This window comes from Saccoglossus kowalevskii, chromosome 1, assembly GCF_978046115.1.
Source record: "Saccoglossus kowalevskii chromosome 1, keSacKowa6.1, whole genome shotgun sequence".
NCBI lineage: Eukaryota > Metazoa > Hemichordata > Enteropneusta > Harrimaniidae > Saccoglossus > Saccoglossus kowalevskii.
Window position 1 is genome coordinate 40822821 of NC_140641.1, and position 27898 is coordinate 40850718.

The following is a 27898-nucleotide window of genomic DNA, read 5'->3' on the forward strand; positions in this document are numbered from 1 at the left end:
TTGTGTATTTTAATTATGTATGATTCGGTGACAATGTACTGGGTTACGTAATCCAACAGGCGTATACGATCATTACAGTTAATGAATAAAATCACTTTCAACTTTCAAAAGTGCTAAATTCATGTTACCTGAAATTACACGGTGCATAATTAAATAACTGATACATTAATGTTTTCAAATGTCTAATTGCTAGACTATAATTCAAAGGAGTTCGTGCCAAATTCAAGTTTCTACAGACCATGCTACTGCGCATGTATAATGCGTAAAGCGAGATTACAACGTTGAAACTCCGAAATATATTGCATTTTTTATGACTCAATTTATTTAAACAATTATTACTAGAGGTCAAATTGAGACGATGGATGTTTCACCATGGTGTTTATTTCAAATTTACACAACGCGGCATTGTCGTAGATAAATAAGATTCACAAATCACTTGCACTGAACCACAAGTGTACCGTTAAGCATGTACATACTCTATCTATTGCTCACATAGAATGCTTTAACTTGTCATTCAATTATCACATAAGTGTACTTATCACCGCCCATATATACTAAAACTACCGCAGAGTGGAATAGTGACTCAAAGCGAATAATTTTTAATTAACATTTAACATTTAAGAAAATAATGTTTATTCATTTCATTTGTTCGTGTCAATTAGATTGACTACACCCGTGATTCATCGCAGAGCATCTTAACGTAATGCACAATAACGTATCAAAATCACCATAAAACTTCTGATAACTGCAGCTTAGTATTGTATCCCCTAGTGATATCATCACTTTAATTAACGGCTTGATGCGACAACAGCCACGCCAACCGACTTGGCATGAAACCCCACATAATCTCGTTATTACCACTATTAATGTAAATCTAAGGATCAATTGAAAGTGTAAGTAAAGAGTGTGAAATAATACAAGAGCGAAATAAGTGTCGTACTTTAAGGTTTGTGAATAATGGTAATGTGATTAGAAATAATGAATATGCATGTAATAACGTCTAAGTACAGCGGTTTCGCATAGCTGACTCCTTGACATGCCATGAATACTGAACAGAATGTCGCTCCCTTAATGGGTTATAGCAAACAACTGCGCGAGAAATATGTTCTATTACTTTTAATTATTCCTCTGTGAGTGTGCATGGAGTAAAACAGATGTGACTTTCTGCATAGAGCACTCCACGGAGTGGCGATCAAACGAGGTTCATATCCAGGTACTTGAAATCAGATAATGTCATACCATAAACCTTCCGATGGAGGGTTTGTGGTTATACTGTCACGTGATCCATATTACATTACCTATATCACCATGTTATTACATCACCCATGTCACAGATAACTTAACTAGATAATTCATCAACTATGCGATACATTCGTGTTTTGAATTCTCAAAAATGAATGCGTACCAACTATAGAGGTCGCACTAATATTATCTCTAATTTTACATGGGGTGGGTGTATTAGACAGTGATGGCCAACAATTGGCATTAGTACTCATCCAAAACATATTCATGTTTCGCGGATACGTATACGTACGTCGAAATAACCGTTGGTCCATCCTACGAGCGTTGTAACTGGAAAATTAATATTAAAATAAATTTAGAAAAACATTTTTGGCATTAGAATTTTAATTTAGATTTATATACTGTACATACATATCCCTTCACTAAGTAACAGTTGAATATTGATTGTATAATACTTGAGTTCAAATCAATTGTATTCAAAGTACATCCATGTAAAGGGTTGCAATTTAATTTAGTTGTTTCGGTTCCGCCCAGACAGCCTCCCTTGGAATGTCTCTCCCTTTTAGTCGTTTGGTTGTTATTTGGTTAATAATTGTTGTGATACTCCCTGCTTATCCGTTTGTCATTCCAGTACCATTCTCTTGGCATACCCCTCGCTGATATATAGGTGTACCCTGCTTAATATGTTTAATTCTGTGACCTTTACTTGGGATAGCCCGGTGTTCTATTGGTCAATTCCGCAATCTTTTCTTAGAATCTCAAATATTCCACACCCCTTCCCGCAAGTCTGCTTAATCCTGTGAACTTCACTTGGGGTAGTGTGATGAATTTGTTTTTACGTATCTGTTAATCGACTTAATTAGTTGATTACGAGTGAATGGCTGTGTTATGTCTGGCACCGTTTAGGCCATGTGAAGTTCTGGACGCAACTCGACTCAGTGATTTGAAACTAATTACGAGATAACCGTCGCTATTCTGACTACTATTTCAGTAGTATTCGTAGTTATTAATGTAGTGAACGATTAATCAAAATATATGACGTGTTCAGCACTTAGTTTGATTGGCTTTATGATTGAAGGTTACGCCTTAGAGTCTTTATACTGCTTTGTAATTAGTTAGGGTTTTGAAAATGAATAAAGTTGTTTTTAGTTGGTCTTGGCGAGCACACCAGAACAGAGGCAGTCCTGGAGAGTCTTTGGGCGAGTCTTGACGCAGTCTAAAGGCAGTCTAGGATTAGCCTTGCGATAGTATTGGGGATTTTTCCCCAGGGCGCTGTGTCTTATAGAGTGCTCGACTGACAGACTAAGACGAGAGTTGAAACGTATTTTGTTGTATGTGTCTTATTTGACTGTAAAGTTTAAGTGACGTTCCCGGTCCCGTACCTCAAGGGGACGTGATAGAGAGACGAGATTCCCCCCTGACACGTGTGGAGAACCCCAGAGAGGAAGAATTTACCCCTGATAGCAGCCTTTCTGTTTAGTAGTCTGTTTCCCAATCTCGTGACATTTCCCTGTTAGTCTGTGACTTTAATCCCGTGACCCTCTCATGAGATACCCTGCTGGTCAATTCTTTGCCCAGGGGGTTCTCTGAATAAAATATGGTACGCAAGCTGAAGTAAAAAAAAAACGCGTAAAAGGGTTGTTATTTAGTTATTTGACGCATGTACCGGATGTAAAATATAGTAATAAAGTGTGAAAAAAGGAATCTCAACTTGAAAATAGTATGATTTTAGTATGTATATAGGGTGTCTATTTTAAGTTTCTGCACTTGAAAAGGAGTATAATTTCACAAAAATAAGTACGTCATGGTGTTTAGAGGCTTTTTTGAAAAGCTATACTTCAGCAAGGGTACCAGTTCCTGCTCAATGCTACCACCTTTCCCGGCTACTCCGTTGCTTGATTGCCCCTGCTGGTCCGTTGGTTAATTCCGTGACTTTCATGTCTCCCCGTGGTTGCTCTAGTCCTGTTGGTTAATTGTTATAGCAGCAATAGAACAGAGCACTAAATATCATCTCAGTCTCGACAGCCTTGGGCGTCAAATCAAATGGCGCTTTTTAACCAAGGAATTTTGTCGTCTGAAAACGGCCTGTGAGGGCTCACTTTACTTACATCAATAGTGGCCGGTATATTTTTAGTGTGGCTTAATTGTCTAAGAGTAATTTCCTTACATCAGTTGATATCTTATAACTTGTTTTACAATTACCTTGTTAATCTGGTGCAAAAACGGTCAGGGTTGAATTTAAACTCAAGTAGACTTAAGAATTTACATTAGAATAGGTCTTCGGATTTGATTACGTTCTTTTCAAAATGAATAATGTCAAAGACAGGATTATTATCATTACGAGAAATGTAATTTTCGTATACAGATTAGGTATTACAATAAAATAGAACTGACTTTCCCCGTGTTTTGGACAAACCGCGGCATTTTCTTTCATCGCCACTTATTCGCTGAATTCGTGAATTTGTGGTGGCGATATGATTTATCTAACCGATGGAAAACAATTTAACAATTTCCCAGCGTTTGCAAAGGTCGACAATGTTCCGTCGCAGACCAATGTAAGAATAATGGTCATACTTTGTTACTGCCACGCCACCTAACGTCCAAACTATGAATTTCGTTCATACATTTACCACTCGTTGGGGTTTGGGGTTGTGATGCACTGTGCTATTAAATACACATATTTTCAATTTTGCGAACAATGTACAGCCCTGCCGGACTGAATTTAGACTGGCCGAATTCTTTCCATGGCTTGAACTCATGGTTGATTTTTTCTTTTATTTTTGAGCTTCTTATTTATAATTACAGCAATGAATTCTGGGATTGTAGAATCCGTTACAAACAAACTAGAGACCCAATTTGGCGGCACATATGAAAACAGCTTTCCATCCCCTGAATTTATTCGCCTCTTATAACACATTGTTTAAAAAACATGCCGACTCGCCCATAACGGTTGTCAAAAGTGATTTACATTTTTGTCACTTTGACTTGGCGCAGACGTTTTACTCTATGTCATTTTTGTCACTTTGACTTGGCGCAGACATTTTACTCTATGTCATTTTTGTCACTTTGACTTGGCGCAGACATTTTACTCTATGTCATTTTTGTCACTTTGACTTAGCGCAGACATTTTACTCTATGTCATTCTATACTCACATTCCTTAACTTAATACTTCTAAAGTTGTGACGTAGACTATGGCATAATCATTGTTGACATATTTCCGTCTGTCTGAAATAAATATAGTTACAGAGGGCGCTTTTATACAGAAACTAAGGGGTGAAAAGGATTGGATGCGCATAGAATAGCGTGGTCACAAGAAGGTCGGGTTATTGTCTAGTTGGTGTCATTCATAGATCATTGTCACTACGTATGTTTCCGACTACATGACAGACGGTTAGTGAAGAAATTTGTATTCACCACTGCACTATGGTAAGTAAATATACCACTATCTTACCAACACAGGCATAAAATATAATAACAATTTATGTTTAGTATTTGATGTCAAGAAACAATACATTCGATCGGGTTATCAACTATTCAATACACGATCTGTGTATCATATATTCACACAATGTTTTATAAGTTAATGCTTATTTTGAAACATATTGCATTAATCCATGGCCTGCAGCTATTGTTTGTAACTGCGAACCACTTTGTTACGAGGATACAACGCATTGTACCATGACTATTAACAAAAATGACAGTGTGGCGTCTTAACCTATTCCATTCTCGCTCTTATTGTCCCCTTTTCAGTTTATCACGAAACACGCTTTTGTTTGCTATTTTCCTATCTAGCAACTCGCCCTACGTCAGTATTTCTGCTGTTCATACAAAGAACAAATAATAATGCCATAAACATTAAAGTTCAAAGTTTCAATGTTTACTGCCGAAAGCTACTTTATACTGAAGTACTTCAGGACAGACTACAATTCACATATTTCTTTTGTAAGGAGCGAATTCATATTCTTCCTTTTGTATTTTAAATTCAAGTTAAATTCAGATCCAGACGGAAAGAGTAGTAACAATAATGCCCAGCAAGAACAGTCAAACGTTATGCAAAATGGCCAATCAGTACAAAAGGAATCCACTGGAGAAGACTTGTCGAGTCGTGACTTGACCAAAGAACAGCATGACGGTAAGGTTGACTTGTGTGTGTTGTTTTGTTGCCAATAACATTCTGGTATACTAATAGGTTGACGTGAATCTATGACAGAGAGAACACACAATGGAGATTACAGAATAAATAGTATCGTGCGACCTTCGTTATACACCCAACTTTCTGTACGTGCCAGATGAACAGAACACGTGTATATGTTAAATAGTGCATAACTTACTATATCAGTAATTTGTATAGATTGCTACAATCGACGTACTGCAATGGTGACTTAGATAAATAACATGTCCGAATATTTTAGTTTACGTTTTAAGTAAATATTTGTAGTTTTGGTTTCATGCAGCGCGTCACTGTTATATCAACAATTAGTTGTAAATGAATTCACGATGAATTCGCCGATATGTTGTGGAAAACGTACACGATTACTTTTACATTAAGGTATATATGACATTGCTAGAGTAAACAAAATAAAGTCAAACGTCAGAGAGTCATATCATTCACAATCAGCGGTAATGTGTTAATAAAGTCTGATTTTGTGATATACATGTGTATATCAAATTATACTTAAAGTCATATCATTCACAATCAGCGGTAATGTGTTAATAAAGTCTGATTTTGTGATATACATGTGTATATCAAATTATACTTAAAGTCAGCAAGCGACACAACTGGTTAAATTATGGACCCATCGAGATAATAACCTCAACAAAGTAGTTTCAATAATGATAAAATTAATGGGTGCAATAGAGACTGTGTTTCGCTAGGATAAACAATGTTATCACACCCATGAATTTAGGATGAAATCATGACTACTGTGGTGTATATCGCACAAACGTAGATGCTATTCACTCTCTGACAGATCAGACGACAACAGACGCATCTTATATATTTTTAAAGACACGGAAACATTGACATTCCCACTTTTATGAATTAAAGGGGACATAAGAACTGAAAACCGCATGAAAACTACATCTGTGTACTTGATAATGTGATCACACATACCCTTCAACTACTAAATACATTTCTTAAACATTCAATTGTTATCAAGTTGAAGTCAAAATAAAAAAAAACAGTGAGCAGGTAATATATATATATTTATTTGATGAATGATGTTTATTTTTTTATTCAACTTTCGGTGTATATATATACATACCGAAAGTTGAAGAAAAAAAACATCATTCATGAAACACACATCACAATAATCGCACAAAGCTTATCGATTTATCCAACAAATATAACTTAGCCCATAGTCCATCTATCTAGACAGAGGAACTGTGCTTAGCCTTGGTGTCGCCGGCGACCAATAAACTGACAAAAAAATCTACTACTGCGGATCAGCTCCAACATATCACATAAACAAGTACTTATCAATGAATTATCTTCCAATGACTATATACAATGTACTAGGAATAAAGGCACATAATAGGATTTGAGCTGCCGGTGTGTGAATGATTAATATTTCAAAACACACCCACATTTAATTTTAAGTTCACAAAAGAATTTAATTTGGGTCAATATAAGGAGCATTTTAATGTTGATTTGTTGAAATTTGGCTAATACACCGTTTTGTGTTCATCGTATCTTACTCGTATGAACAAGTATTAATAAGGAACCCACTGCGACCCGCAGTGCGATTCACAATTATACATTACGAATATCAGAAAAGACACAGTTAGGACAAACTGATATTGTGACTGTAGTTCTAACGTCCCACCTATCTCTTTGACCATTGATACCCAAATGTACAGAACTCATAATATATGAGGGAGTGGTAAACACATGCACTGGATAATGTGCATTATAATCCCCATATCATGAAGGTCAAGGCTTTTGTATGCGTTATTTAGGAACCTAGTATTCAGCCATGAATACCCATAAGACTTTCCTATGCTGTACAATAGAACATCAGGATAGTAATGTATTTTCTGTCCAGGGTAATGAATGATATTACACAGCTATCCTGTTCTACGTGGCACAGGCAGGTTATACGTGAAGAAACCTATCAAACAGTATAGAAACAAGTTAGCATACATGGCGTTCAAGTTATATGCGATTCTGCTCTAGTCACGGTCGCCCTGTCGTGAACAAATCACGTATACACCTTTCGACTTTGAATTGTGGATTTTCTTTTATACTAACAGTTTGTAGGTTTATAGAAACGCTCTTCAATTGAACAAAATGTGTGAATCGTTCTTTTTAATAATAGTAACCTATGGTTTGTTACTCAGCAGTTTGTAAGTTCATTAAACTTTCTTTATAATGTTCATTATGTTACATGGGTGATCTACGTAGGGATACCTTATAAGCAGCTTATACATGACTCTCACGGTCAGCTGTTTTTTGGTACATTCAATACTCTGCATATTGTGCTTGCAGTTCAAATAATGGGCTCACTTAATCGCTTGACAAATTCCAACACCTTTCGAATTCTAACTCCAAAATGCCATTTTGTATTTCACCACCTTAAAATAAGCCACAGTAATTGCGTGGGCCAGTTTAAATGAAAGGAACAATGCACTGCAGAAAAATACATAGACAGTAAACATTATTCTTCGCCATCTGTATAAACATTTTACTTTCAACATAACCGCTCTCCCATAATCATGCGATATATTAAAAAGGACGAATCTCTAATTTTCACAGACAATCAGTTAAATTGGATGCACAATTGACAATAGAACAAACAAGAAGTTCTTTTCAAAGATATTGTCAATAAAGAAAATGCGTTTTCAAAAGACTCATGGCAACCATGCACAGTGTATATGCTTATCGGCGGTTCAAATATGTGCAGTAGTGTCGTAGTGCAAGAACATGGTACTAAAACGTATTAGCAAATAAATTATGCGAGGACAGCCAACATTGATTCTGTCACTGAATCGAAACTCATAGAACCGTGTGTTTTATAAGTGCGTCTAACTTAGATTGTCATCGTCTGAATCTCACGTCTGTGTGATCCCAACTCTACTCGAGTCAACAACAGGCAGTGACGAAAACATGTTCTTGCGATTGAGTGGTAGATTACGCCATAAATTATCCTCCAATTGAAGTAGGTCTTGCATGACTAAGTCCTACTTAATTGTGTCACTTCATTGGATGTAGAATCAATGGCAACTAATTGTATTCGGAATTTGTACTAACATTTTGACCCAATTGCAGGCTTTATTTCTCTAGGGTAGTGAGATTTACAGTGAATAATTCTATAAATGTGGTGTGTAATTATTTATCTCAGTCATATCTTTTGAAAGACAGTCCCTTTTCCATTATTTGGGCAATAGGCCAATCTTATTTTAAGCTTATTGCCAGATTCCCATTCAGGTTTACTTTACAAACATTGGCATCCTACAAACAAACATTTGCGTCGGGTCTTCAATTTATTACATAGAATAAAATACATACCATATATATATATACGAGCCGTATATGTGGAAGGATTCTATTGTGAGTCGTCTTTCTATCAAAAGGATGTCATTGTAACAACAATTGTGTTTCGAAACAAATCATTTATATCACTGACCCTTTATACACTGTTACGTGAAATGCGATTCGACCATTACTTATTCAGGATTATAGTAATTATTTAATAAGACAACGCCATACTATTCTAGAATAAACTACTAATATACAGGCGGTATAAACAACTGTCCCGTATATTGAACTCTGACCTCTGGTTGCATACTATGTCAGCAAAATTTATGCTTGTAACAACCTCCTTTGTGAGATAAATGTAACATCGCGATTTTATGGTCCATGGTACAAGACAATCGACAAGCGTAAACTTCTGTTTTATCATGTCATGGCAACCGTAACTAACAATGTTTATACCGCTTAGCAGCCGCACGACTGTGGCATCTATTTTAATACAACCTATCCCGTGTGAATGACACGAAGTGCAATTATTTTGACCATTTACGTATTGCCTACACAAATAAAATGAACAACGACTGGGATATTGACGCAGGGATATCGCATTAAATTGTCATTATGATAAAGCCCTGATACCTAGTCCCGAACAAGGTATATGGTCTATGTGAGACTACTAGGGTATGTATATGCACTGACTGCCAAAACTTGCACTTTCCACACAACAAACGTGGAGAGAGAGAACTATGGAATTCAGGAATTGTCGCCTAATATATATATATATATATACATTTTATTCTCAAAAAAAAAAGAACAAAAAAAAACTAAGAACAAGGACAATGAAATATGCGCATATAAACATAAATATGAGATATTAGTTGATTTGTGGGATTCGTGTTTACTTTATTACCAGCCATTGACATGACGAATGTATTTTACATACTGGGTATTGTAAACACACGCTAAAAATGGAATGTATACAACGAGGTAGAACAAAATAATTACGTAACCAAAATTGGAATAATACATAAGGGATAGAAAGACGTATTATATGACGTCATTATATCAAATTACCATGGATTAGACTAGGTACACAGTCCCACACAAGAAAAATGTATTACCTCGTGCCCGCAGTTGCTGTAGTTAAATACAATGACACGAAGCTACGCCGTTACTTTGTTTTTGGTATGACAAGAAAAATGTCTGCGTAAAAACCTAATGTCGAATACCGAGACATTTAAAATTTTTTATCATGCAACGACTCTATTCACTGTCGCTTTATCGTAATTATAGACTGAGTTCCTTAAAACATTCACATTTACGTCGAATTTGAACGTGGTTTGTGTTAAAACTTGTGGCTGAACGTCTTGAGCTGTATTTGTCGGCTCACCAAGCGGAATTTTTTGATTACTGTTATTTTGCTGTCATTGGCTGCCCGGCAATACTTCCATTTTCTACTTTCTACCTGAAATTGACTTCTTATTTACCAAACAAGAAATCATGTTTGTTCACTATTTCAAAAACGTCTTATTGAAAACTGTTGTAGTAGTATGTTTGACTATTTCATGACACATTTTATTTTCGTTAGGTTAGACTCATTTCATTTTAGCTATTAATTTCATGAGTTTTGGTCACTTTGCCATTTTCGATATCTTCTTGATAATGAAGATTTGACATTTATATGTGATGTACATTTCACGATAAGTATGTTATATGCATCACTTAGCTATTGTAGGTTCTCTCTCAGATTAAGCATTACGTATTGTAATACAGAGTGATTGTTACTTTTACTAGTCATCGTGATTACAGTGCGGATCAAAAAGCGAAACAAAAACTAAGATTTTAGATTAGTCTACTAATAATATATATCATGAAAATGACAGTACAAGCTTTTCTGTATTAAATTGTTTGTCGTTTGAAACTTTATACTAGCAACGATGGGTAGAGGGAGGGACTAGAGCGTGATAGCTTGACTACTATGAACTGTCACTGAATTCAAACCAACAGTGGCAGTTAATGCAGATATAATCTTAATACAACAAATGACTACAAATAAATATGATATGATATCATTACTTGAGGCATACTTGAGGTGTATGGTAACGATCATAACTGTTATACAGACGTAGGATTAACAATAGCCGATTTGTTTCAGACAGGTTCCTTAACTCACAAGGAAATTGAGTATCTCGATGATAAAGGAATAAACAAACTATTGACGTTTGATTAGGACCACGGTTGTGCTCACATGCTGTGGTCAATTCTTCTACTCCGATGGTTCTGTACATATAAGGTGTTTGCGCGAATCGATAATTATTTTGCTTCACTAAACTAGGTAAACATCATTGTGGAGTTTATGGGTAAACCAAACTGACTCATAACGAGTTTCATTTCACTCGTATAGTTGTATACACGTTTCTATTTATTGTTCTTTATTTCACGATATACCTAGGAAAATATCCCAGCAATATATCACAAAGCAGATAACATAGCCTAGATATACCATAGTGCCATGGAACATATCCCAGATATACCATAGTGCCATGGAACATATCCCAGATATACCATAGTGCCATGGAACATATCCCAGCAATATATCACAGAGGAGGGAAAATATCTTAGATATACCATAGTGCCATGAAATATATCCCAGCAATATATCACAGAGCAGGGAACATATCTTAGATACACCATAGTGCCATGGAACATATTCCAGCAATATATCACAGTGCAGGGGACATATACCAGTAATATATCACAGTGCAGGGGACATATACAAATAATATAATACAGTGAAGAGGACATATACCAGGAATATATCACAGTGCAGGGGACATATACCAGTAATATATCACTGTGCAGGGGACATATACTAGTAATATATCACAGTTCAGGGGGCATATCCCCAGTAATATATCACAGTGCAGGGGACATATCCCAGTAATATGTCACAGTGCAGGGGACATATCCCAGTAATATATCACAGTGGAGGGGACATATCCCAGTAATATATCACAGTGCAGGTGACATATCCCAGTAATATATCACCCAGCAGGGGAGATATCCCAGTAATATATCACAGTGCAGAGGACATATACCAGTAATATATCACCCAGCAGGGGAAATATCCCAGTAATATATCACAGTGCAGGGGACATATCCCAGTAATATATCACAGTGCGGGGACATATCCCAGTAATATATCACAGTGCAGGGGACTTATCCCAGTAATATATCGCAGTGCAGGATACATATACCAGTGATATATCACTGTGCAGGGGACATATCCCAGTAATATACCACAGTGCAGGGGACATATCATAGTAATATATCACAGTGCAGGGGACATATACCAGTGATATATCACTGTGTAGGGGACATATCCCAGTAATATATCACAGTGCAGGGGACATATCCAGTAATATATCACAGTGCAGGGGACATATCCCAGTAATATATCACAGTACAAGGGACATATCCCAGTAATATGTCACAGTGCCATGGAATTTATCCCAGTAATATATCACAGAGCAGGGAAAATATCTTAGATATACCATAGTGCCATGGAACATATCCCAGCAATATATCACAGTGCAGTGGACATATACCAGTAATATATCACAGTGCAGGAGACATATACAAGTAATATAATACAGTGAAGAGGACATATACCAGGAATATATCACAGTGCAGGGGACATATCCCAGTAATATATCACAGTGCAGGGGACATATCCCAGTAATATATCACAGTGCAGGGGACTTATCCCAGTAATATATCGCAGTGCAGGAGACATATACCAGTGATATATCACTGTGCATGGGACATATCCCAGTAATATATCACAGTGCAGGGGACATATCCTAGTAATATATCACAGTGCAGGGGACATATACCAGTGATATATCACTGTGTAGGGGACATATCCCAGGAATATATCACAGTGCAGGGGACATATTCAGTAATATATCACAGTGCAGGGGACATATCCCAGTAATATATCACAGTGCAAGGGACATATCCCAGTAATATATCACAGTGCCATGAAATTTATCCCAGCAATATATCACAGAGCAGGGAACATATCTTAGATATACCATAGTGCCATGGAACATATCCCAGCAATATATCACAGTGCAGGGGACATATACCAGTAATATATCACAGTGCAGGAGACATATACAAGTAATATAATACAGTGAAAAGAGGACATATACCAGGAATATATCACAGTGCAGGGGACATATACCAGTAATATATCGCAGTGCAGGGGACATATCCCAGTAATATATTTCAGTGCAGGGGACATATCCCAGTAATATGTCACAGTGCAGGGGACACATCCCAGTAATATATCACAGTGGAGGGGACATATCCCAGTAAATATCACCCAGCAGGGGACATATCCCAGTAATATATCACAGTGCAGGGGACAAATCCCATGAATATATCACAGTGCAGGAAACATATACCAGTAATATATCACTGTGCAGGAGGCATATTCCAGTAATATATCACAGTGCAGGGGACATATACTGGTAATATATCACAGTGCAGGAGGACATATCCCAGTACTATATCATAGTGCAGGGGACATATCCCAGTAATATATCACAGTTCAGGGGGCATATCCCAGTAATATATCACAGTGCAGGGGACATATCCCAGTAATATGTCACAGTGCAGGGAACATATCCCAGTAACATATCACAGTGGAGGGGACATATCCCAGTAATATATCACAGTGCAGGTGACATATCCCAGTAATATATCACCCAGCAGGGGAGATATCCCAGTAATATATCACAGTGCAGAGGACATATACCAGTAATATATCACCCAGCAGGGAAGATTTCCCAGTAATATATCACAGTGCAGGGGACATATCCCAGTAATTTATCACAGTGTAGGGGACATATCCCAGTAATATATCACAGTGCAGGGGACTTATCCCAGTATTATATCACATTGCAGGGAACATATCCAAGTGATATATCACAGTGCAGGGGACATATCCAAGTGATATATCACAGTGCAGGGGACATATCCCAGTAATATATCGCAGTGCAGGAGACATATACCAGTGATATATCACTGTGCAGGGGACATATCTCAGTAATATATCACAGTGCAGGGGACATAGCCTAGTAATATATCACAGTGCAGGGGACATATACCAGTGATATATCACTGTGTAGGGGACATATCCCAGTAATATATCACAGTGCAGGGGACATATCCCAGTAATATATCACAGTGCAAGGGACATATCCCAGTAATATATCACAGTGCAGGGGACATATCCCAGTAATGTATCACAGTGCATGGGACATATCTCAGTAATATATCACAGTGCAGGGGACATATCTCAGTAATATATCACTGTGCAGGGAACATATACCATTAATATATCACAGTGCAGGGGAAATATACCTGTAATATATCATTGTGCAGGGAACATATACCTGTAATATATCGCAGTTTCGTGGATAATGTTGCAATAATACTTCACAATGCAGTAATGTATATCAGTACTATCACAGTAGTATATGATAGTCAGATGGACCATATTATAGTAATGTATCGCAGTGCAATGCAAATTATAATTTATCATAGGAATATTTCTTAGTAAAGTGTCATCATGTTTTAATATGATATCACAGTGCTTTGTGGCATATCGCAAGATCAGTACGGCGATTTGGATTTGTGACGAGTTTATTACCACCGACTATAAAATGTACTGGCGAAAAAACTACCACAGAAGAAACGACGTAGATCCTCATTCAAAGTCAATTCTGTTCCATAAAATACCCCTATGCATATCTAGATTTTAATTTCAAATTTGAAACTTTTTGACAATCATAATTTACATTCGAACAACAGTTTTACTGGCTTGTGTGAGCCTGGGAACGATTATTTTCACAAGAACAGAATTTAAGCGACATGCCTAAACTTTTAATAGCAAAGCCCGTCTTAAACTGTCGGGTTGTTTTAAACGAAACTATTGTATATTATATACCTCATGGCAGCCAATTACACTCGCGCATTACAGGTAGACATATTCCTGTGTCTACCTGCTGACAAAGTCGTATGGCATCCTCGATCCGGGCACCTTCCTCTCGAATATAATTTACGCCAATAACTGTCAAAGGAACACGATACGCGGCAATATTCATGCAATAACTAGATTGACATGCTTGCTTTCACTATTTTATTGAGTAGAAAACTAGGATTTTGTTGCGATTTCACGCGATTTTCAGTCGCTCTTGTTTGTTTTGCCAGTGCGCTTAGCTACGAGTACGCGCTTTGAGACATTCGATCTGTGGTTGCGCAATTTGTCTGTAATGAATCTGAGAGTCTTTGCCGTGCCCACTGTGTTTGATTTGTGTGTATTGACAGCATATCTACATATATTATTATGTAAAGTGTATTTGTTGAAATAGTATGGTGTTGACATAAGAGGCGAAGCCTTGGTTGTCAGGATCTCGAAAACTGTGTATCCACCATTGTTCGGGTGAAGATTTGTAAGCTTTTCATAGAGTGACTCTGTTGGTTGTATTTATGCTATTATATACAGATTGATTTTCAACAGTGTGACAGTATTAACTTCCGATACAACAACACAACTAAACGTGGAAATTTAAAATTACAATAACCAACACAATAAACGTAGACGGAAACAAACGTGTATTTCAGCCACTTCTTGATTCATACAGTTTATTGCCAAGCTTGGTCGCACCAGTACATCCGGGTACTAAATTGAACGAGTTGCACGTTTGCATCAATGATCGGGCTCACCTGAATGACATTTGAGTCGAGCACAACCGCCCATGCGTCGTTTAAAGACTTATTCACTCAATTCTTCGAATTTTTTGAAAACTACAGGTGTCGTTGCTACAGTCAATGTACGTAAACGGTTATCATAATTTCAAAAAAAAAACGTTTTTTGGCATGAATGACCCGCTTGCAATCGCACATGTAGTACTAGCGTTGTATGCATTTATGCTTTGATTATGTAATCATGATCAACGTAAAGTTTCTAGTAACATAATCATTGGATTCATTGAATGTGAATGTGTGATTATTTAGATTTTGGTTTCAAGTCTGCATAGGCGCGTGTATGGATAATCAATTACTGTTTTATGGTTTCTATGACGACATTTTTCATCTGGATAGTAAATTGTCAATTTCTGTCTCCAGATAACAAGCAGAGGCTTGCAATCCGATAAAATATATAAATCACCTAATGCGCTCGTGTTCCCATTATTTCATTGAACGAATCATACTGCTGTGTTTTCAGTGTGAACACACATTTTACGATAAATTAAACCATAATATTTTGTCATGGTGTAATAGCAAACACAATTATTACAAAATACAGGCGGCGAGGGAGGAGGAGAACAGCTATAAGGGGACAAACGATTCCAAGATGACGTCACATGAGTGAGGAATACCAGAAGGATATTATATATTTATCATATTCGTCGACGTTTTACGAGCGTAGACATGTTCTAAGTATATAAATTGTTCGAAGTATCACGCACTCTTGTTTGTGTGCAATTTAAAGTTGCCATTATTTCTGTTGGTGAAATCGTAGGAAAGTCACGGTTATACGGACGATTGTTTGATGCATGTATCGACCAACTACCAGCATACTAGTACGCTGGAGCATATAATGCGAAGTTCTCTGTGGACAAACATTTACAACAAAATACAACATTGTTGATATATCAATAGCTTTACCAGATATATTTCCAACTTGTTTACAATCTAGCGACAAATCTAGCCATGTAAATAAGTGTGATAATTAATGGAAAAGTAAACCTAGATCATATTCATGGTTATGTTACACTATTGATGTTCACCTGCATCAAAAATAATAATAACAATTTGTGCATCATAACATTACAAGCTATGAGTGTTAATTAAATTAAATCCTGTACAATTGGCGGACACCGTGGTGGCCGACATTGTTGTACAAAACATCGCCCTCATAAGAAAGTATGAGGCTATGAAGCAAGTAGTTGTGGGGGAAGTGTGACGTCAATTCCCCTGATATGATTGAGGCCGAACTAAAGCGTAGATAAGATGACAGTCGCCGTGAAATCGATGCGTGATCTACTTGATCTATCTATTTCTTACTTTAAAATGTAAAAACAATATTCCAAAGGCGTGGAGAATACATAATAATCATGTCAATCGCTTACTTCTTTTCATTGACGACAGTAAACTTTTTGAGGACATCCAACATTTATTGGCGACCTCAGCGATAAAATGGATGACAGGCAATAAACGCGGTGAACTATGGGTAATATAGCCATATATGGCGCTGTAACCTAGCGGGCAGATCTAATCAGGTGAAAACACACTGACAGTTTAATAAAAATAACATGTATTAGCACTTTTGCAAGTTACTTTCGCAATCGTGACAAATTAGGGTTTATTTCAAACGAAATTTATTCGATCAAGTTGTTGCAAGATAAGGTAAACGAAAATAAATTCGCATCTGCCAGTAATAAACCGTAAAAATAATGACACTGCAATGCTGTAACGACACTGAAGCGAAGTGAACGCAAATGAAAATTACGCTGATGCCACAAGGTAGCGGACTTCTGTTTATGCGAACCCGAAGTCAAATAAGCCAAAGCATTTGCGACATTGGTATTGTATGGCTCAGGACCCAGTTCATGGATATTCATTGTTATGTGCTTCACTGGAACTATGTACAACGCTCTCGAATGTTGAATAGCCCGGGAGTGAACTTGTGTTTATAACAATCAGGGGGGGGGGGATTACGTCACTAAAACCCCCGGATGTAGATGTTTGTAGGGTGATTTTCACCTCCATGAAAACTCCCCATGTATCTTCACGCACGTTTGTTCACGAGGCTCTCTTGTTCACACAACGTGTGCAACAATAATACAAATCATTTTAAAGTATTCGTGCCAGTTCATGGCAACTGCACAATCATGAATGTGGGCTAGGTTTACTTTTATTTAATTTAGAAAATGTATATCATCACAGTGTGACATCCGCCCAGGTCTATGTATCATAAACTTAGTTATGCACTTTTCCTTCCAAAGCGTAGAATGATGATTGAAGATTTGCTAGTATTCAGGAACGTTTGGTGAAATCTGTATCATCTGTATCACTACACACCATGACGATAATAGAATAAATGCACATGTGGACGCCCTCTATGTTCGTATAACTAATGCTTTTGGTTTACTCGAAAGAATGAATGAAATAATTCCATGCTAATAATAGCGCCCGCCAGCGCCCGCCTTAGGATATTTGAAGCGCTTTGGCAATTGAATAAGTTGAAAGTAATTTTCACACACTTTTACTGACGTGACAATGACTCCATGTCTTGGCCTAACCACATAATAATAATTGTTGTAATAGTAGATAACAACTGGCATATCTTGGCAAATGTATAGATACAATTATCCGGGGTCTAATACACAACTAAGGGTCTGGTTCAATCAAAGACAGAGAAAGAGAAGTCTTCTCTCGTGTCTTTGGTTCAATATAATGCGAACAACTGTATCTCCGTATGTCATAGAATATTAAGTGACACAGTGGTTATCACGCTCGCCCTTCATACCAGAAACATAATGGGTTTGTTCCCCCCTCCCAACGACTATTTACTTAGCAGTATAAACTAAAGTACTAAAGCAAATCTTTCTAAAACTCCAAACATGCGGAATGAGGTTTGGGAAAATGGCAAAAACCACCTGGACGTTAATGAATCAATTTATCCGCATCGCAATGAGTAGCGAAATAATTGACAAAAAAAGTATATGTGCCCTATGCTGTTGCAACAAGCTCGCCATATTTCACAGCGAACACTGTGGGTTAGAGGTTTCGCACTACCGTGACAATATAAGACGCCCAGAACACATGGTGTTCGATTAAATCTATTGTTTGTTGAGTTCAAAAAGACTACAAATACTTTTCGATGATGAACACATTATATCAAAATTTGTGTTTGCAGTATATTCAACTGAAACTAGACAAAATGCAGTTGGAAAAATAATGTGTATCAGGTTTTTCTGGAATTGAAAATCACAACTGGCGCTACAAAGATTCGGCGAAAACAGCGTAACAAACTCACACAGTTGATGGGGCCAGAAATATGTGGAAGGATGCCAGAAGATGATGATGGCAGTGTGCAAGACGTGTTACAAACTACGGGAGCCAAAGAATCGCAATTCGATATTTGTTTTGACTTCATCAAAGTCAAATATTGATGTATGCATATGTGTGTTCAACAACATTCCGCCAAAGAGGGCGTACTTTATTAGAAAATTGGCGATCGGTAACAGAATCTGGAAGGACTATATGTACTCCAATCTGGACCGTGGTTAGCCAAATAAGTGACACAGCAACATTCACTATATCATTTTCAATACAAATTTAGTAGTAGTTAACCAGATAATTCATTGGTGATATGAATTATTGGATGGGAAGCGTGGTTGTATATATATTTCCTCATTTTGATGTGTATTATATGAAACTGACGTCGGTTTCAATCTTAAACTGTCTCTTTATTGTCGGACATTGCCAACATACTACAAATACACACAACTAAAACTAGTGTAATGGTATTGGAAAGAAATATTCATTTTCAAATATAATACATCATGGATGATTGAGTTGTTTGATGTATCAATGGCCGCGCTGTACGATAAAATCGCCATATACCATTTTTACACATTTACGAGCGTCGCCGCAACAGCTGCGTTGTAGTTATTATCCCAGGACATAGTAAATATTGTCGATGCAAATAGTAAACTCACAACGTCGCTCAAATTATTTGCAGATTAATGAGTTATTGTGTTAATTTGCGACTATATGCGGTGAACGTAATCACTATATTCGGCATACTGCTCCCTATTATCACTCTACTATCTCATAATCGCTGTTTTTATTACAGAGCTCAAAGAATGCTTCGATTGGTTTGACAAGGATGGAAATGGATCAATATCATCTGATGAACTTGGTACACTTATGAGGACCCTTGGGCAGAATCCAACAGATAAAGAAATAGAATTGATGATAGCAAAAACAGATTTTAATAGTGAGTACACGGCTAAATGTAAAAATAATTGGCTGACCGTGAGACTGACGAGGTGGGTGGGTGGCTGTTTGATGACTGACTAGTCTGACAAACACTAAACAAGAAATCTACGAATCCTAGCATCTTACTCGTCATTGTATTTGTATGTGAGGTTAGTAACGGCCGAAGCTACATCTAAAAGAGTAAATTGAGAAACAAAATGTACCTTTTGTTGTATGTTGAATTCTGTCGTATTTACTGCGAGTACATCCTTTAAAAACTGTGGGTCGTTCATCAAATATTTTACACAATAATGACTATATTATAAACAAATACTGAAACAAATACGAAGGCAGAAGGGTTAAAGGCCCAGGGTTGGTTTGTTATTATGTACAAAGGGTGATTACTTGACATTCACGTCACAGGGAGTAGCTGTGTTGCACAGCACAGCAACAAGTCGGAATGAATTCATTACATTCAATGACATTTCCACCTCATTTTATCTACGTAATTAATTGACAAATTTTTCTATGGTATGTGTTGGAACGAATTAATTATAGCGAAGTACAGAAATTACCATATTAAATAGAAGCATGTCTCGCTGACAGAACTCATTGCCTAAGGGGATCATTGTTAATGCAATTGTTACACCTGGTCTTTATTACGCATGCGTTACGCGGCAAACGACATAAAAACGACTGACATCGAATTGATACACGTACAGCGAGTTGTACATGGACACAATCGTGAAGACGAATGAATAAAACATGTAAAAAAAACTGTGGGTAACGCGGCACGTATGATACTGTAATGTAAATTGTCTTTGGATATTAATGGATTCACGGATTTGCATCGCTTAACATAAAGGAGCTGATCATCAGGTGACTCATTCATGTTCGTCCCAAGCGAACACTGGCGTTGCTGGTTATTGATCGATCCAATATAAAAATAATCCATAAAATGTGAGTTAATATCACTTGCATTTTGATTGGTCTCCAGGGAGAAGCATATCTAGAGCTATACTAATGGGGTGCTGTGGACTGAATATTATCAATTTATCATGAATAGCCATGTTTTATTGTCACAGGTATCACAAAATACATAGATATCAAATGACGTGTATGTGTTTTACATGGGTATATCCTATATCTATTTTTCCCTGGCGTAACGCACGAATGTATTTAATAACAAGATGGAGTTCATAACCGTCGAGGCAGCTTTGTACTACAGGTGCCAATGTCTGTGTAGGTTATCGTTCACATTTATCATTGTGAAACAACGTCGAAAAGGGTTGATGAAATCCTGGTACGTTTGAATTCATTTTCATTCATAATGTGACAATATTGCGATCTATACATCTGAGATACTTGTTCTTATTAACAATATGTCAAGATTGCGAGCTGTACTTCTTAGACACTGTTCTGGTTAACAATGTGTCAACATAGCGATCTGTAAATCTGGGACACTGTTGTTCTGGTTAACAATGTGTCAAGATTGCGATTTGTACTTCTTAAACACTGTTCTGGTTATTAATATGTAAACATTGCAATCTGTACATCTGGGACACTGTTCTCATGGTTAACAATGTGTCACCATTGCGACCTGTACATCTTGTACACTGTTGTTCTAGTTAACAATGTGTCACATTGCTATTTGTACATCTGGAACACTTGTTCTGGTTATTAATGTGTAAACATTGCAATCTGTACATCTGAGACACTGTTCTCATGGTTAACAACGTGTCAACATTGCGATTTGTAAATCTGGAACACTGTTGTTCTAGTTAACAATGTGTCAACATTGCGGCCTGTACATCTGGGACACTGTTCTGGTTAACAATGTGTCAACATTGCGATCTGTAAATCTGGGACACTATTGTTCTAGTTAACAATGTGTCACATTGCTATTTGTACATCTGAGACACTGTTGTTATGGTTAACAATGTGTCAACATTGAGATCTGAACATCTGAGACACTGCTCTCATGGTTAACAATGTGTCACATTGCTATTTGTTCATCTGGAACACTTGTTCTGTTAACAATGTGTCAACATTGCGGCCTGTACATCTTATACACTGTTGTTGTGGTTAACAATAAATTAGCATTCACCATGCGGTGTATGCATGCTTCGCTCGAGAAAACCCTACCACGTGATACACCTGTCATTTATTCAAATAAATTCCATTCCTCATAAACGTGTGAACGAGGGCTCTGCCGTATAGTCAAATTAGTTGCCTATCAATCAATGAAATCATATTAATTTCAATGGCATGTAACCTGTACAGCTACTAGTATTGGAAAATACAGTATACTTCTGGAGCAGTTTCTTAATAACTTATCCTCACGGCAACGAATGCATTATTTTAAGGCGACAGTTAAATCATTGTATTATAAATGATCATGTTTTGTTTGTCCAATTATATATTAATCGCTATTTGTTTTTATGTCGTAGTTTGTCCGTTTGACAGACACCCTCTCGCCCAAGTTTGAACGACGATTTAAGCCATCTATGGCAGAGTGGAACGCCCTCAATGATTGTTCTCAGTGAATCATAATACAGCGTTGAAGCCGTAAACTTGCTTTTATGTGATCACAGTTAATGTACGGAGCCTCAGTTGGACCACCAATAACAAGAATTGCACCTCGTTTTATGGAAAAGTAAAAACTATCCCGCCATAATGAGATACTACCTCGTTATAAGAAGATACTTTCTCGTTATAGCGTGATACGAAACATTATTATTATAGGATAGTATATCGTTATTACAGGATAATATATCGTTATAACGAGGTACAGAATTTTTATTTTTCTCTCATAAAACGAAATGCAAATTTGTTATATTGACCGTAATGAGGCTCCATAAAAAAGAAAAGTGTACGCGCATAAATAATTATTATTATAAGACTACAATCTTTACTCAAGGGAAATTTTGCTATTTTTCATGTTTGTCAAGAGAGCACGCAGGTTATTACAGATGCAGCACTTCAAGCACTTCTATAAAAAAGTTCGTTTCACTATTTTTGTTTCTCACTAGAAAACGGTGTGATAGATTTTGACGAGTTTGTTGACTTAATGGCAACGCACATGGTAGACGACCCGGAAGACGAACTCATAGAAGCATTTAAAGTATTCGACAAAGACGGAGACGGGTTTATTGATGCCGGAGAGCTGAGACGAGTTGTCAGAGGTGTGGGCGAAAAATTGACCGATGATGAAATTGAGAATATGATGACAGAAGCTGACGTGAATGGGGATGGGAAGATTGATTACGAAGGTATAAACGGATATAAAATATATTTAGTTTTATAGGTCGGAAACCCCCACACACCTGTTAAGGTTATAGATGCCCAATTCAAGGTGTAGTGCATTTCTCACGGGAATTAAAAATTTATTATCAACAATGATTAGTAGAAACACTTTTGATAATTGAAATTAAAAGAATGTGGCATAGCCGTACATTGGCATTCCAAATTGAAGCATAATTTATAACGTTTGATGACTTTCTGACATTAAGTCTGCGTGGAGAATTTCAAGCCCTTATTGCCAAGTGTTTATAAGAGCATCTCTATAATAATTATGTTTATTAGAGTGTTTCTATGGTGATTGCTACTTAGTGTTTAGAAGAGCGTCTCTATAATTATTGCCAAGTGTTTATAAGAGCGTCTTTATAATAATTGTGTATATCAGAGTGTTTCTATGATGTTTGTGCAGTGTTCATAAGAGTGTTACCAGATGATTGCCAAGTGTTTATCAAAGTGTTTCTAAGATGATTGTGAGCAGTGTTTATAAGAGTGTTTCTATGGTGATTGTCAAGTGTATACAAGAGTGTTTCTACGGTGATTGTGCTGTTTATATAATAGTGTTTCTATGCTGATTGTGCAGTGTATATAAGAGTGTTTCTACGGTGATTGTGTTGTGTATATAATAGTGTTTCTATGATGATTGTGCAGTGGTTAGAAGAGTGTTTCTATGGTGATTGTGCAATGTATATAAGAGTGTTTCTATGGTTATTGTGCAGTGTATATAAGAGTGTTTCTATGGTGATTGTATAGTGTATATATAAGTGTTTCTATGGTTATTGTGCAGTGCATATAAAAGTATTTTTATGGCGATTGTACAGTGGATGTATAAGTGTTTCTATGATCATTGCCAAGTGTATATAAAAGTGTTTCTATAACGATTGCCAAGCGTTTATAAGAGTGTTTCTCTGATAATTGTGCAGTGTTTATAAAAGTGTTTCTATGGTTATTGTGCAGTGTATATAAGAGTTTTTCTATGATGATTGTACAGTAGATATACAAGTGTTTCTATGGCCATTGCCAAGTGTATATAAGTGTGTTTCTATGGTGATTGTATAGTGGATGTATAGGTGTTTCTTTGATAATTGTGCAGTGTATATAAGAGTGTTTCTCTGATAATTGTGCAGTGTTTATAAGACTGTTTCTCTGATAATTGTGCAGTGTATATAGCAGAGTTTCTACTATGACTGTCAAGTATTTATAAGAGTGTTTCGATGATGATTGTGCAGTGTTCATAAGAGTGTTTCTCTGATATTTGTGCAGTGTATATAAGAGTGAGATAATTGTGCTGTGTATAGAAGAGTTTTTCTCTGATAATTGTGCAGTGTATATAGCAGAGTTTCTACTATGACTGTCAAGTATTAATAAGAGTGTTTCGATGATGATTGTGCAGTGTTCATAATAGTGTTTCTCTGATATTTGTGCAGTGTTTATAGCAGAGTTTCTACTATGACTGTCAAGTATTTATAAGAGTGTTTCGATGATGATTGTGCAGTGTTTATAAGAGTGTTTCTCTGATAACTGTGCAGTGTATATAAGAGTGTTTCTCTGATAGTTGTGCAGTGTTTATAAGAGTGTTTCTATGATAATTGTGCAGTGTTTATAAGAGTGAGATAATTGTGCAGTGTTTATAAGAGTGAGATAATTGTGCAGTGTTTATAAGAGTGTTTCTATGGTGATTGTGCAGTGTTTATAAGAGTGTTTCTATGGTGATTGTGCAGTGTTTAGAAGAGTGTTTCTCTGATAATTGTGCAGTGTTTATAAGAGTGTTTCTCTGATAATTGTGCAGTGTTTATAAGAATGTTTCTATGATAATTGTGCAGTGTTTATAAGAGTGAGATAATTGTGCAGTGTTTATAAGAGTGTTTCTCTGATAATTGTGCAGTGTATATAAGAGTATTTCTCTGATAATTGTGCAGTGTTTATAAGAGTGTTTCTATGATAATTGTGCAGTGTTTATAAGAGTGAGATAATTGTGCAGTGTTTATAAGTGTGTTTCTCTGATGATTGTGCAGTGTATATAAGAGTGTTTCTATGGTGATTGTGCAGTGTTTATAAGAGTGTTTCTCTGATAATTGTGCAGTGTTTATAAGAGTGTTTCTCTGATAATTGTGCAGTGTTTATAAGATTGTTTCTCTGATAATTGTGCAGTGTTTATAGAAGAGTTTCTACTATGACTGTCAAGTGTTTATAATAGTGTTTCGATGATGATTTTGGAGTGTTTATAAGAGTGAGATAATTGTGCAGTGTTTATAGAAGAGTTTCTACTATGACTGTCAAGTGTATATAATAGTGTTTCGATGATGATTGTGCAGTGTTTATAAGAGTGATTCTCTGATAATTGTGCAGTGTGTATAAGAGAGTTTCGATGATGATTGTGCAGTGTTTATAAGAGTGAGATAATTGTGCAGCGTTTATAAGAGTGTTTCTCTGATAATTGTGCAGTGTATATAAGAGTGTTTATCTGATAATTGTGCTGTGTATATAAGAGTGAGATAATTGTGCATTGTTTATAGAAGAGTTTCTACTATGACTGTCAAGTGTTTATAATAGTGTTTCGATGATGATTGTGCAGTGTTTTTAAGATTGAGATAATTGTGCAGTGTTTATAAGAGTGTTTATCTGATAATTGTGCAGTGTTTATAGAAGAGTTTCTACTATGACTGTCAAGTGTATATAATAGTGTTTCGATGATGATTGTGCAGTGTTTATAAGAGTGAGATAATTGTGCAGTGTTTATAAGACTGTTTCTCTGATAATTGTGCAGTGTTTATAGAAGAGTTTCTACTATGACTGTCAAGTGTATATAATAGTGTTTCGATGATGATTGTGCAGTGTTTATAAGAGTGATTCTCTGATAATTGTGCAGTGTATATAAGAGTGAGATAATTGTGCAGCGTTTATAGAAGAGTTTCTACTATGACTTTCAAGTGTTTATAATAGTGTTTCGATGACGATTGTGCAGTGTTTATAAGAGTGAGATAATTGTGCAGCGTTTATAAGAGTGTTTATCTGATAATTGTGCAGTGTATATAAGAGTGTTTCTCTGATAATTGTGCAGTGTATATAAGAGTGAGATAATTGTGCAGCGTTTATAGAAGAGTTTCTACTATGACTTTCAAGTGTTTATAATAGTGTTTCGATGACGATTGTGCAGTGTTTATAAGAGTGAGATAATTGTGCAGTGTTTATAAGAATGTTTCTCTGATAATTGTGCAGTGTATATAGCAGAGTTTCTACTATGACTGTCAAGTATTTATAAGAGTGTTTCGATGATGATTGTGCAGTGTTCATAAGAGTGTTTCTCTGATATTTGTGCAGTGTATATAAGAGTGAGATAATTGTGCTGTGTATATAAGAGTTTTTCTCTGATAATTGTGCAGTGTATATAGCAGAGTTTCTACTATGACTGTCAAGTATTAATAAGAGTGTTTCGATGATGATTGTGCAGTGTTCATAATAGTGTTTCTCTGATATTTGTGCAGTGTTTATAGCAGAGTTTCTACTATGACTGTCAAGTATTTATAAGAGTGTTTCGATGATGATTGTGCAGTGTTTATAAGAGTGTTTCTCTGATAATTGTGCAGTGTATATAAGAGTGTTTCTCTGATAGTTGTGCAGTGTTTATAAGAGTGTTTCTATGATAATTGTGCAGTGTTTATAAGAGTGAGATAATTGTGCAGTGTTTATAAGAGTGAGATAATTGTGCAGTGTTTATAAGAGTGTTTCTATGGTGATTGTGCAGTGTTTATAAGAGTGTTTCTATGGTGATTGTGCAGTGTTTAGAAGAGTGTTTCTCTGATAATTGTGCAGTGTTTATAAGAGTGTTTCTCTGATAATTGTGCAGTGTTTATAAGAATGTTTCTATGATAATTGTGCAGTGTTTATAAGAGTGAGATAATTGTGCAGTGTTTATAAGAGTGTTTCTCTGATAATTGTGCAGTGTATATAAGAGTATTTCTCTGATAATTGTGCAGTGTTTATAAGAGTGTTTCTATGATAATTGTGCAGTGTTTATAGAAGAGTTTCTACTATGACTGTCAAGTGTTTATAATAGTGTTTCGATGATGATTGTGGAGTGTTTATAAGAGTGAGATAATTGTGCAGTGTTTATAGAAGAGTTTCTACTATGACTGTCAAGTGTATATAATAGTGTTTCGATGATGATTGTGCAGTGTTTATAAGAGTGATTCTCTGATAATTGTGCAGTGTGTATAAGAGAGTTTCGATGATGATTGTGCAGTGTTTATAAGAGTGAGATAATTGTGCAGCGTTTATAAGAGTGTTTCTCTGATAATTGTGCAGTGTATATAAGAGTGTTTATCTGATAATTGTGCTGTGTATATAAGAGTGAGATAATTGTGCATTGTTTATAGAAGAGTTTCTACTATGACTGTCAAGTGTTTATAATAGTGTTTCGATGATGATTGTGCAGTGTTTTTAAGATTGAGATAATTGTGCAGTGTTTATAAGAGTGTTTATCTGATAATTGTGCAGTGTTTATAGAAGAGTTTCTACTATGACTGTCAAGTGTATATAATAGTGTTTCGATGATGATTGTGCAGTGTTTATAAGAGTGAGATAATTGTGCAGTGTTTATAAGACTGTTTCTCTGATAATTGTGCAGTGTTTATAGAAGAGTTTCTACTATGACTGTCAAGTGTATATAATAGTGTTTCGATGATGATTGTGCAGTGTTTATAAGAGTGATTCTCTGATAATTGTGCAGTGTATATAAGAGTGAGATAATTGTGCAGCGTTTATAGAAGAGTTTCTACTATGACTTTCAAGTGTTTATAATAGTGTTTCGATGACGATTGTGC

The 27898-nt window shown here is 36.2% G+C and overlaps 1 protein-coding gene across 1 annotated transcript in view; it reads left to right on the forward strand.

Annotated features, from left to right (window-relative positions):
- Positions 1 to 4494: 4494 nt before the first annotated feature.
- LOC100371565 (uncharacterized) overlaps positions 4495 to 27898 on the forward strand; it is a 30634-nt gene continuing 7230 nt past the window's right edge. The window contains exons 1-4 of the mRNA XM_085502000.1: positions 4495 to 4669; positions 5231 to 5375; positions 19654 to 19797; positions 22811 to 23050. Of these exons, the coding sequence (XP_085358126.1) occupies positions 4667 to 4669; positions 5231 to 5375; positions 19654 to 19797; positions 22811 to 23050 (532 nt within the window). The 5' untranslated portion in view covers positions 4495 to 4666. The remainder of the gene's footprint in view (positions 4670 to 5230; positions 5376 to 19653; positions 19798 to 22810; positions 23051 to 27898) is intronic.